Below are 12,981 nucleotides of genomic sequence, written 5' to 3' on the forward strand. Positions count from 1 at the left end.
AATATTTTTTTGAATTCACCATTTGATTTTCGAGAAAAAAAATTGTACCACTCATTATGCCTTATTAATACTAGTGGGGTTACCCGTGGGAATCTCACAGGCATGGAGGTGGTGTGTCGTGATCGGTGCAGCCGTTTTTGCGGTACCCGGGACAATAACGTTAGGCGGGAGTCCAAACCTGAAAATGCTGGAGACCAAAGCTGAAATTGGAAAAACAATATAGCCTATTTTACTCCAGGGGGCCCCAGGATTACCCGCCCAAAATTTCGTTGCGATTGGTTCAGCCGTTTTTGCAGTACCTGGGAATGGACGGATGGACAGACAGACAGACGGATGGACAAACAGACAGACAGACATTTGGTGAATTATAGTAAGATTCATAGACAAAATGGCACAAGCCTGCTCAGACAATATAATCCATATTCAGGTTCCTCCACTCTTCTCACAATATGATGTATGTTTCTTGTATTCTGTGTTTGATTGATTTCAAGAGTGGAAATGAACTGAACTGAAATCAATGCGTGTACATTCCAGAGAAGCACATGGAGCCAACGTACCACAATCTGTCGGCATTGGGACCGCAGTTACGGCATGAACTCTGGCAGCGGAATATCCAGGGCTGTGCCTGCAATCCTCCTGCGAGTATGTTTCAGTCGAATCTTCTTTGGTCATCGCACTGTGTGAACACACACCTCAAAGATAACATATCTATAAAAACAATGTGAAGAAGCTGGACACAAAAAGGGGTTATTTGTCACATCACACCTATGGCAAATCCACATTCAATTATTATTTCATTTCTTCACCACTTACCATCCACATACTGTGTAGTTAGCACTTCACAATATGTAACATTATATGTATAGGCTCTCTGTAGCCATGGTACCAGGCCAAGTGACTACAAAATATATCTTAAATTGTTCACAGAAACAAAGGTGCAAACAAAACAGCCGACTTTACATCGCAAAATGACAGAATTTAGAGTAAAGGTCAATCAAAGCTGATTATCAAATTTGGTTATTACATTAACTAACAGGATTAAATAATTAAATTGATATATGTGGGAAAATTACATGCCCAGACCAGGAATTCAACCCAGATCCTCTTCAAAACCTCTGGAAAAGAGCACTGGTAGGGTTTCGGAGATGCAGAGGTGCAACATTTTTCGATTTTTCCAAGATGGTGTCTGTACCACGTGACATATTACGTCATAATTACCATTAAAATTCTGCAGAACGAGGTGCTCCTCTGGTACAAATTTTGTGTCCATCGGACTAACAGTTGCAGAGGAAAAAAACATCATACTGATCAGATCAAGCGTTGTACTTGTCAACTGATGATATCATCATCATCATCATCATCATCATATCTTATATTCCCCATGGGGAGTAATTGACAATGAGCCATGCTTGAACTTTTTTCACTGAGCGGTTTGGGAGATAGAGGTGTAACGTTTTTCCAAGATGGCGTCCGTACCACGTGACCTATGACATCATAATTATGAATAAAAATATTCGACAGGCGGAGGCACTCCTATGGTAAAATGTCAGGTCAAGCAGACTAATGGTTGCCGAGAAAATGAATTTTAAAAATGCATACACGCACGTCACTTGTACGAACCCGAATGCCTAACCCTGCTTTTTGCTTCGCGAGCGCATGGTAACTTCCTAGCACGACCTTGCTCCTGAACTGCAGCCCGCCTGGCAGAGTCAGTACCATCTTGGTCAGTTTGGGAAGATCTGGTCATCAATCAGCAGTGCTGCTGAGGCTGACCTGCTGGACCTACTACCCCAGCCTGTTTTCATAATCCTTTGTGCGTGCACACCCACGCACACATTGCTCTTTCTCCACTCACTTACCCCCACCCCTTCCCCACCCTCGAGTCACTCATCCCCACTTCTACCACACTCACTCACTCTTTTCTCTTCTCTTCCTCCCCCACACTCCTCCTCTTCTCTTCCTACCTCTATACCCCCATTCTTCTCTTCTCTTCCTCTACCCCATTGTCCCCTCTTCTCTTCCTCGCTCCACCCTTCCCCCTCCCATTCCTTATGCCCTGCTCTCCTTAGCACCTTAAAGTCGTGCTTATGTAGCTTACAACAAGTAAACAAACTCGGAAAATTCACGCAGTTCAAAAGCCACTCTGATTGACCCTTAGCATGCTCATGCAAATACACTCCTCGACTCCCACACTCAGACCTCCTCGACTCCCACACTCAGACCTCGACTCCCACACTCAGACCTCCTCGACTCCCACACTCAGACCTCCTGCTAGTTTAGGGATAGATCAATGTTCTTGAAAACTGCCAACTGTTTTTTTCAAGTGGTTGAAATCTTCCCACACAAATGTTGGGGGAGTTGAAGCTCTTACATTTTCCATTCTCAATGATTTGGAACAAATTATAATATCACCCATCCTACCCATATCCCAGATAGTCATGACCACTCTTCCAATGCTTTGGATTTGTTCTTCACCTCCATTCCGTTGCTTTACAGAACACAATTTCACCTCCAATTGGTTATTCTGATCACCACCTTATGAACATCACTTTACTTACCACCACTCCTCCTCCGACTGCTCCGACTAAACTCCAGTATTGGCATTTCAATGGCGCTGACTGGACTGGTTTACAAAACCTATGTTCTGGATTCCCTGGAAAGACTACTTCCTCTCCTGGGCGATGCCTCCATCTCTGCTGAACGTAAAGATAAAGTTATTGTTGCAGGAATGGAGGCAATTATATCACCTTCTCTTTCAAGTCTATCTCTCCTACCAACTCTTGGTTCAATAATTCCTGCTCTGCAGCCATTCGTGTAAGGGATGCGGCCTATCGGACATGGAAAACTCTTCTTCCTCCGACTCACATTCAGCTTTCATATCTGATAGAAATCATTGCAAACATATTATTCGTGAGGCAAAGGATTTTATCCAAAAGAAATGTGACAAACTCTCATCTTCTTCCACCAATAGATCTTTCTGGTCCTTAGGTAAAATTATCTCCAACAATTTCTGTCGCTCTACTTTTCCTTCGCTGTTCTGTTCCGATGATACTATAGCTGTCTCTCCGGCTGACAAAGCAACTCTTTTTGGTTCTCTTTTCTCCTCGAATTCCACACTGGATAACTCTAACATTCCATCTCCCTCCGATGCACCCTTTACCAGTCATAATCCCCTCCCTATAATCTCTTTTCATGCAGTCAAAAAGGTACTCCTCTCTCTCTGGACACAAGCAAAGCATACGACCAAGATTGCATTCCTCCTCGTGTCTTGAAGGAGTGTTCCTCAGAACTTGCTCCCACGCTTGCTCGTTTTTTTTTAAAAACCCAAACTTTTCCTCTTTCCTGGAAATGTGCCTTACTACAGCCTATTTTAAAGAAGGGTGATCGTTCAAACCCTTCCAACTCCCGTTCTATTGTTCTGAGTTCTACTTTGTTCTTTGAATGTTTTCTCAATTCCCATTTCCTCAAGCATCTTGAATCTCATGGTCTTCTATCTAACCATCAACATGGCTTCCGCAAGGCAAGATTTACAAGTGATATCGTTTCTTACATTACGAATGTCTGGGCCTCTTCTCTGAGAGACTTGGGGGGAATCCTTTGGCGTAGGCCTTGATATCTCAAAATACTTTGACAGAGTTTGGTTGGGGAAGAAGACGACAGCCTCTCCAGGGCCTTCCCTACAAGTAACAAGAATTGTGAAACTAATGTCGCCACACAATCATCGAGCTGGCAAGCCAAGGTACAAGCCAAGGTCAAGACCAAGACCAAGGCATAGATCGTCCTTTTCAGGATGGGCGGCCATTCCGACCGTCGAAAACCAAGGCCTGTCAGCACTCCAACTGAATGTCGAGGGCCTCACCACCGCCAAGCTCGAAGTCATATGACACCTCGCCGACTTCAACAAGGCAGCAGTCGTTCTCCTACAAGAGACACACTGTGCAGCTGACGACAACCTCAAGCTGCCTGGGTTCCTTCTCGCTGGGTCCATCCACAGTAAACAGCACGGAATGGCAACCTTCGTCAGGACTGAACTAAGCTGGACAGCCATTAGCCAACCTCCACCAGGCTCCAACATCGAGTGGCTGGCCACCAAAATCCAGGAAACATCGGTCGTCAACATATATAAGCCTCCTCCATCAGCGCTGATGGCGTCATCACTCCCGTCCGTTACTGCACCCGCCATCTATGCAGGTGACTTCAACTGTCAACACACAGACTGGGGTTACAACTACACAACACCAGACGGAATGATGCTGAGCGACAGGGCCTCCAACACCGATGCACTGCTGCTGTTCGACCCAAAAGAGCCTCCAAGCTTCTTCTCTGCACGCTGGAACACCTACACCAATCCGGACCTGGCCTTCGCCGTGTGCCGCACCAACGACCCGAAGCCTGAGAGACGCGTCATTGACAGGTTCCCCCGCTCACACCACCGACCGTCCATCATCAAAGTGCCATCACTGGTGCAGCCGGTAGCGGGCAGACCTGTCAAGAGATGGAAATTCTGGAAAGCTAACTGGCAGTCGTTTGCTGCAGAGACGGAAAGAAGAACAGCCGGTTTCCCGAACCCAGAAGCTGCTGATGTGGACGCCGCATACGCAGCCTATTGTAAGGTTCTCCTAGGTGCAGCAAAGAAAAACATCCCGCGTGGCTTTAACAAGAACTACATGCCGGGTTGGGACGAGGAGTGCAGCCATCTCCTGCGCGACCATCAGCAGGCTAGCTGCAGGGAAGAAGTGGACGCAACTGCAACAGCACTACTCCAGAAGCTGGACGCCACCCGTAGGACCAGATGGACTGAAATAGTTGAGTCGATCGATTTTACCCACTCTAGTCGCAAGGCGTGGCAGACCATCAACCAGCTGACAGGCAGAAATACAATGCCATTCAGGTGCCCGGTGACAGCAGACGCCATTGCGTCCCAGCTCCTGAAGAACGGTCGCTTCCCGGATGCAGACAAAAACTTTGCCCGCCTGACGTTGCGTGAGGTGTCTTCTTTCTCCAGGGCGGCCAGCGCCGATGCCAATCTCTCTGGAGACTTCACAGCAGCCGAACTCAGTGCGGCCATGAGCAAACTCAAGCCGGGTAAGTCACCAGGCCGTGACAACATCCATCCGGAGTTCGTTATCCACCAGAGCACAACATCTGGTTGGCTGTGTTCGTTCTTCTCGTCGTGCCTCCGGAGGTCCAAGCTCCCGAAGACCTGGCACCATGCTTCCGTCATAGCCCTGCCGAAGCCAAACAAACCTGCGGAAGATCCCAAGTCCTACAGACCGATCTCGTTGCTCTGCGTCCCATTTGATTCTGGAGAGGATGATCCACAGCCGCATCGACCCAGTGGTGGACCCACAGCTCCCGCGGGAACAAGCCGGTTTCCGTCGTGGCAGGTCAACAGTGGACCAGGTAACATTACTCACACAAGATATCGAAGACAGCTTCCAGGACAATGAGAAAGCTGGCGTAGTGTTCCTGGACCTGACAGCTGCATACGACACCGTTTGGCACCGTGGACTCCACCTGAAGTTGCCGAGGACAAATCCCGGACCGGCATATGGTGAACTTCATCATGGAGATGCTGTCAAACCGCAGCTTCGTCCTACAGACCAGCGACGGCCAGCGCAGCAGGCTCAGAAGACTGAGGAATGGTGTCCCGCAGGGTTCTGTTCTCTCGCCCATGCTGTTTAACATCTACATCTACAACCTGCCGGTTACAACATCCAGAAAGTACGGTTACGCGGACGAACAGGCCATCATGCTGCGACGACCAACATGGAAGGCGATGGAAAACGGTATCAACCAAGACATGGGCACCTTGGTAGCCTACCTCCGGAGGTGGCGTTTGCAGCTCAGCATTGGTAAGACGGTGTCAGCGGCATACCATCTTAACAACAGAGAAGCAAAAAGGGAACTGGACGTGTTCGTCGGATACGCCTAGATCGGATACTGTCCTTCAAGCAATACCTAGAAGAAGTTAAGGCCAAGGTGACATCAAGGGTCTCACTTATCCGACGTCTCACTGGTACGACCTGGGGAGCCTCCGCCAAGACCCTACGAATATCCACGCAAGCCCTGGTCTTCTCTGCAGCCGAATACTGCACCCCAGCCTGGAGCAGAAGCCCATACGTGAGAAAGGTTGATGTTGCCATTAACAACGCCCTCCGCATTGTAGCTGGTTGCTTGAAGCCCACCCCGGCATTGCACCTGCCAGTCCTAGCGGGAATCGCCCCGGCCGGCCTCAGACGGGAGGCTGCTACCCTCGCCCTGGCAAGGAATGCCCAGAAACACGACTGGCACATCCTGCACAACACCACAACAATAGTGGCGCCTCCAAGCAGACTCATGTCCGCCATCCCTACAACAAGGCGGCACAAGAGATGCTCAGTTCTATCCCTGAGGACCTGTCTAGAAGCGCATGGCTGGCGGCATCTTGGAAGCAGGTGTGGGAAATGGCCGGGCCCACCCGCATCCACCGCTACATCTGGGACCCAGGAGGTGGCGTCGTAGGAGAAGACCTACCACGCCTGCAATGGACCTTGCTGAACTGTCTACGTACGGGGGTCGGCCGCTTCAAATCATCGCTGAAGATGTGGGGCCTGGCAGACAGCGCCGCGTGCGAGTGCGGCGAGCCTGAGCAGACTGCCGAACACATAATTACCACCTGCCCCCTATACAGACCACCTTCAGAAGCCGGCCTCTTCGACGTAGGACCAGAGACGAGGGCATGGCTGCACGACACTGAGCTGGCCATCTGATGATACACGAAAGAAGAAGAAGAGTTTGGTATTGGGGTCTGATATCCAAGCTTCCCTCTTTTGGCTTTCCTCCTTCACTCTGCTACCTCATATCAAACTTTCTCTCTGACCGCTCTATCTCCGTAATTGTTGATGGTTCAACATCTCCCTCCTTCCGTATCAACAGCGGTGTCCCTCAGTGTTCTGTCCTGTCTCCAACTCTCTTCCTTCTTTTTAACAAGACCTTCTTTCTTCTACAAATAACCAAATGCACTTGTTTGCTGATGACACAACATTACATTCCTCCATGTTTTTCCCATCTGCCCCATCTTCCCTCACTCTATCTTCATCTCGTTTGATCACAACCACCTCTTTAAATTCGGATTTGGACAAGATTTCCCAGTGGAGCAAATGTAATCAGGTTAAGTTTAATGTTTCTAAAACTCAATTTCTTCCCATCTTTCTTCACTTTTCTATCAATGCAGTTCTTTTATTTAAGGCCTGACCTGGATGAGGACTAGAAAGTCAATAACTGGAGCCTTCAACATAAAAAAGGGAAAATAATCACATCTTATTAAAACCACATCAAAAGTTTGATAAGATGAGTATAATGAAAGGATTACATCGTTGACAAAGGGAATTAAATAATGTAAAAGGAAATTTGCACATAAAAGCAAGACTGATGAAACGAGAACATGAGAACCGCTCAACAAATCAAGATTCAAACAACAACGAGTTTGGGTTGAATATCATAAGTATGCAAAACACGTCACTAGCAACAACCAGGGAAAGTCAACAACTATAAACAGAAAACACCCATAAACGTTCACAAATTGCACTAAATACATTTGTTCCTTTGGCTCTTGGACAATCTTGTGTACGACACTCAAATGATTTCGACAGTCAGGACATTGTGAAATGTCTGGACTTGACCATGATGACAATGACCAGGATGGACGCGCGATGACAATGATCAGGATGGACGCACGATGACAATGATCAGGGTGGACATGTGATGACAATGATCAGGGTGGACGCGCGATGACAATGATCAGGATGAACGCGCGATGACAATGATCAGGATGGATGCGCGATGACAATGATCAGGGTGGACGTGCGATGACAATGATCAGGGTGGACGTGCGATGACAATGATCAGGGTGGACGTGCGATGACAATGATCAGGGTGGACGTGCGATGACAATGATCAGGGTGGACGTGCGATGACAATGATCAGGATGGACGCGCGATGACAATGATCAGGATGGACGCGCGATGACAATGATCAGGATGGACGCGCGATGACAATGATCAGGGTGGACGTGCGATGACAATGATCAGGGTGGACGTGCGATGACAATGATCAGGGTGGACGTGCGATGACAATGATCAGGGTGGACGTGCGGTGACAATGATCAGGGTGGACGTGCGATGACAATGATCAGGGTGGACGTGCGGTGACAATGATCAGGGTGGACGTGCGGTGACAATGATCAGGGTGGACGTGCGGTGACAATGATCAGGATGGACGCGCGATGACAATGATCAGGATGGACGCGCGATGACAATGATCAGGATTGACGTGCGATGACAATGATCAGAATGGACGCGCGATGACAATGATCAGGGTGGACGTGCGATGACAATGATCAGGGTGGACGTGCGATGACAATGATCAGGGTGGACGTGCGATGACAATGATCAGGGTGGACGTGCGATGACAATGATCAGGGTGGACGTGCGATGACAATGATCAGGATAGACATGAATGCAACACTCACATGCGGGCATGACATCACCAAAACAAAACGACAACACAGTATCTTGGTAACAGAAAAGTGGGATCACAAAACTGCCAAGGGGTGGGGGGGGGGGGGGGTAGGGGGGGAGGTGAGGGTGCAGTGGGGCAGAAGCAGTTACACAGGAGTGGGGAGAATAACACCAGGTTGGGTTCGAGAGTTTGAGGTGAAAACGCCAGCATGTGGAGAGATCACAGGTGTTACTAAAACATTGGCAGGTCGCTTGTGGATGGCACAACAATATAGGAAAAATATGCAGGAACAATGCTCACATTTACACTCACCATCACCGGAATACACGGCTCACATTTACACTCACCTTCACCGGAATACACAGCTCACATTTACACTCACCATCACCAGAATACACGGCTCACATTTACACTCACCTTCACCGGAATACACGGCTCACATTTACACTCAGCATCACCAGCATACACGGCTCACATTTACACTAACCATCACCAACACACACGGCTCACATTTACACTAACCATCACCAACACACACGGCTCACATTTACACTAACCATCACCAACACACACGGCTCACATTTACACTAACCATCACCAACACACACGGCTCACATTTACACTAACCATCACCCTCGTGAGCCGCCGAGCCGCGTGTAGATCGGTCCTTCTGTTTCGTCTACCAATCAATCCGCCGCCGCAATGACGTCATCAAGCGAACACGCCCCTGCGTCCCGTTTCACTCCTGCCAAATTCACGCGCCACGTTCAACCAATCACCGCGACGCTATTCCCCGACTCAGCCAATTATAATGAAGGAGGCGGTACTCTGAGCCGTTTCGCAGACAACGGTTATCAAGATAAGCTTATTTTTCTCCATACTACCAGGTAGGCAGGTAATTAAGGTACTCACCTTTAAAATTGAAAAGTAGTCTGTGGAACGAGCTTTGCTGTTGTTGACAATTTCCGGATCGCTGTCGTCGGTTCTTATCTTACGTTTGTATTTTAAACGGTTATTTTAAATATAAATATAACACCTGTCTTACTCTCATCTATGTGGAGGCAACCATCCAAAGGTCGTCCGTCTTTGTGCTGTTTGTTCGAAGTAATGCACCTGCTGATATGCACATGGCACCTTACCTGTGCTTTATTTCCAGCTTCGTGTAAGTAAAGTCACCTGTTCAGCGCGAAATGTAATTGCAGCACGCCAAGCCTGTGTCATGTCCTAAGGAAACTTTTAAAAGGACAGAAGTCGACCTGAGTACAAGACCGCAATGGCCTACTCTTTTACATCGTGGGTTGTTTAACCGAATAAAGGTAGAACGTCCGGTATAAATACCACCTTTACGAGTTATGATCCCGTATTGGGGATGCGTGCTCCGTGATGCAGCGTCTGCTGCTGGCAGTTATTGCAACGTTTATAAAACTTTTACTGTCCTCACCTCCACCTGCACAACTAGAAGGGCACTCGGTAGAAAGCATCCCGGCTAACACAACAACGTTGGGCCAACGTTGGAGCAACGTCGAAAACTATAGCCGAGCCAACATCGCCCCGACGAAGTCAAGTCCCCGGCGACTCGTTGGAAATATGGGGGCCGACCTTTGAAGGGAGGGTGGCACACCGTTGGACCAACGTTAGACCGACGTTGGTCACACGTTGGAATGAAGTGTTGGCCCAATGTTAATGAAACGTGCGAGAAGGAGTACTGTTCCAATGTCGGGCTGTCGTTGGACCAACGTTATGCCCGTCGTTGGGCCAACGTCAAAAAAAGGTTGGGCCGACGTACTTTTCCCCCGTTGGGCCAACAGTGGGTCAACATTGGAAGGGAGTGCTGTCCCACCGTTGGGCCAACGTTAATCAGACGTTGCAGGGGGCGTTTGCCCAACGTTGGGCCAATGCTTCCATCCAACATTTGCCCGACGTTAGGCTGACGTCATAGTACCCTCACCCATGCAGTATGAAGAGCTTCAAAGAACAATTGTAAAAAACATTTATTCAAAACATTATTAAAAGTTCAAATCAAAAACATATAAATCGAATTTTTTTAAAGACCAAGAAGCAAAGTCAGGAAGAAAAGAAAACATTGTAACATTGTTGCATTTCCAGCTAATTTTTAAATTCCTCTTTCAGTGCCGCATTAACACATTACTCCCACAAGCTGCAACTTCAGGGAGAAAGGAATGTATTGAAATGACAACACGTGGAACATTGTTACATTTCCATCTGATTAATTTTCTACTGTCTTCTTCTTCTTTCAGTGTTGCATGACTCCAACAAGCAGCAACGTAAGGATCCGGGAAGCAGGGAAGAATGGGGAAGATTTGGCCCCAGACTTGCGTTGAGGGGTACAACCACCACGAAGAGGTGTCCCTGATAGTTATGGAATCACAAGTTGTTACGCTTGCTGGACTTGACAAATCCATCGTCAGTGAAGCTTGTGTTCAGGACACTGCAACTTGCCGCAGCTGTAATGAAATGACACAACATGTGAAGAACCGGACACGCATGTTGCATTGCTGCAAAAAGAGATTATTTTATTTCACACAAATATGAAATATTACCAGAAACGAGAATGGCACTCGGCAGAGAGCACACCTCCACCTGGTGAACAGTTTACGTTTTGTATCCCACTGAGAGGCCGAATCTGGATTCAGACCTGAACCAAAATCGAATCGGCTTGTTCTTGTCACCAAACCAATTCATCCACCAAGTTTATTCATAACTCGTCCATAACTTTTTCAAATATCGTGTTATATATCACTTTTCACCCGATCTCTCAATGTTGAAGAATCACTTAAAAATTAAATAATTATTGTAGCTGAATCCATATTCCGATCTTCATCAAAATCGAATCGAATCGTCCTTGTCAGACACACAACCTGTCCAACAAGTTTCGTCCAAATCCATCCATAACCTTTTTAGATATCCTGCTATGTATCGTATTTGGCCCTATCTACCAATGGTGAAGAATCACTTTAAAAATTCTACTAGCTGGATCCGGATCCTGATCTTCACCAAAATTGAATCAATTCTTCCTTGTCACACACACAACCTGTCCACAAAGTTTCGTCCAAATCCGGCCATAACTTTTTCAAATACCATGTTATATATCACTTTTCACCCGATCTCTCAATGGTGAAGAATCACTTAAAAATTAAATAATTCTCATATCTGAATCTACATTCAGATCTTCACCAAAATCGAATCTATTTGTCCTTGTGGTCAGGCACAGACCAACACCACCGTCAATCGTGTCGAACAACCTTCAACACAGCGAAGGAAAATGAATCCCAGACCCGGACGTCCATCACAAATGAGTTATTATATGGGAGCAACAGATGTCATCGCTGTGATGGTTGGCATTCACCAGATGAATGTCGCTATAAAAATGCCACATGCCATTTCTGCCACAAGAATGGACAAATCGCTCCAGCTTGTCTCTTCCGCAAACATGAAGAGAAAGCGGGTGGTACAAAGACACACCTCATTGGTTCGGAGTTGTATGCTGACGAGGCAATGTCTGCTTCTGGTGATACCTCCGAGATGCACGATGCACATCACTTATTTCATGGCTCTCTAAAAACAGAGCAAAACCTCTGCTGGCTCTAGTCGGTATCAACAATCGACGTTTGGAAATGGAGGTTGACATAGGTGCCGCTGTTTTGCTCATTGGCCGGGCTGCTTTCAACAACCTGTGGCGTGAACCTCACCGACCCAAATTGCACCGGAAGTCCCATCTGCTCTCTACCTACACCGGTGAACAGAACAAATACCACACCAATACCCTGTGGACCTTCTGATGTTAACGTGACTTACGGCAATCGTAAGTTCAACCTACCCCTGATCGTCATCCCAGGTGATGGACCATCATTACTCGGTAGGAACTGGTTGGAGGTAATTGAACTAAACTGGAAGCAGATTCATCAATTTCGTGCAACCAATGCATCAAAACCACTTGAAGCAGTCCTGGCCAGATATCCAGACACCTTCAACGAGGAGATCGGTACTTTGCGGGGTTACTCCGCTAAATTCAACATTGACAAAGATGCTAAACCAATTTTCTGCAAGGATCGACCAGTTCCCTTTGCTCTGCGCGAAAAGGTTGACAAAGAGCTCGATCGACTCCAGGAACCTGGGATCATTGAGTCAGTTCAATACTCAAATTGGGCTGCACCTTCTGTCCCCGTTGTCAAAGCTGATCAGTCTATTCATCTTTGTGGTGACTATAAAATGACAATCAACAGATGCTCAGCACTAGACAACTATCCAATCCCACGGATTGATGATTTGTATGCTAAGTTTAGTGGAGGCCAAAGTTTCAGCAAACTCGAACTCAAGTCAGCATATCTTCAACTTCTTCTCGAGGAAAAATCGAAGAAATACCTGATAATCAACACGTACCGTGGCCTGTACAAATATCACCGACTGGGTTTTGGGGTGAAGTCTGCCCCAGAGATATATCAGCATTGTATGGACAGT

At 47.3% G+C, this 12,981-nt stretch overlaps 2 protein-coding genes across 11 annotated transcripts in view; both read right to left on the bottom strand.

Moving 5' to 3' along the window:
- The window catches only part of LOC137416991 (CAP-Gly domain-containing linker protein 4), a 142,075-nt gene extending 132,869 nt beyond the window's left edge, over positions 1 to 9,206 (bottom strand). For 3 of the 10 annotated variants that reach the window (XM_078784113.1, XM_078784108.1, XM_078784107.1), the window contains exons 1-2: positions 9,130 to 9,196; positions 558 to 676 (exon numbers count right to left, since the gene is read on the bottom strand). In XM_078784113.1, coding sequence (XP_078640239.1) covers positions 558 to 672 — 115 coding nt within the window. In that variant the 5' untranslated portion in view covers positions 673 to 676; positions 9,130 to 9,196. Of the gene's footprint in view, positions 1 to 557; positions 677 to 9,117 lie in introns of those variants that run through there. The other 7 variants (XM_078784116.1, XM_078784114.1, XM_078784115.1 and 4 more) reach the window with 6 other exon arrangements.
- The window catches only part of LOC144893586 (uncharacterized), an 896,812-nt gene that overhangs the window by 777,147 nt on the left and 106,684 nt on the right, over positions 1 to 12,981 (bottom strand). The window lies entirely within an intron of this gene.

Source organism: Myxine glutinosa, chromosome 9 (genome assembly GCF_964187855.1).
Source record: "Myxine glutinosa chromosome 9, kmMyxGlut1.1, whole genome shotgun sequence".
Taxonomy (NCBI): domain Eukaryota; kingdom Metazoa; phylum Chordata; class Myxini; order Myxiniformes; family Myxinidae; genus Myxine; species Myxine glutinosa.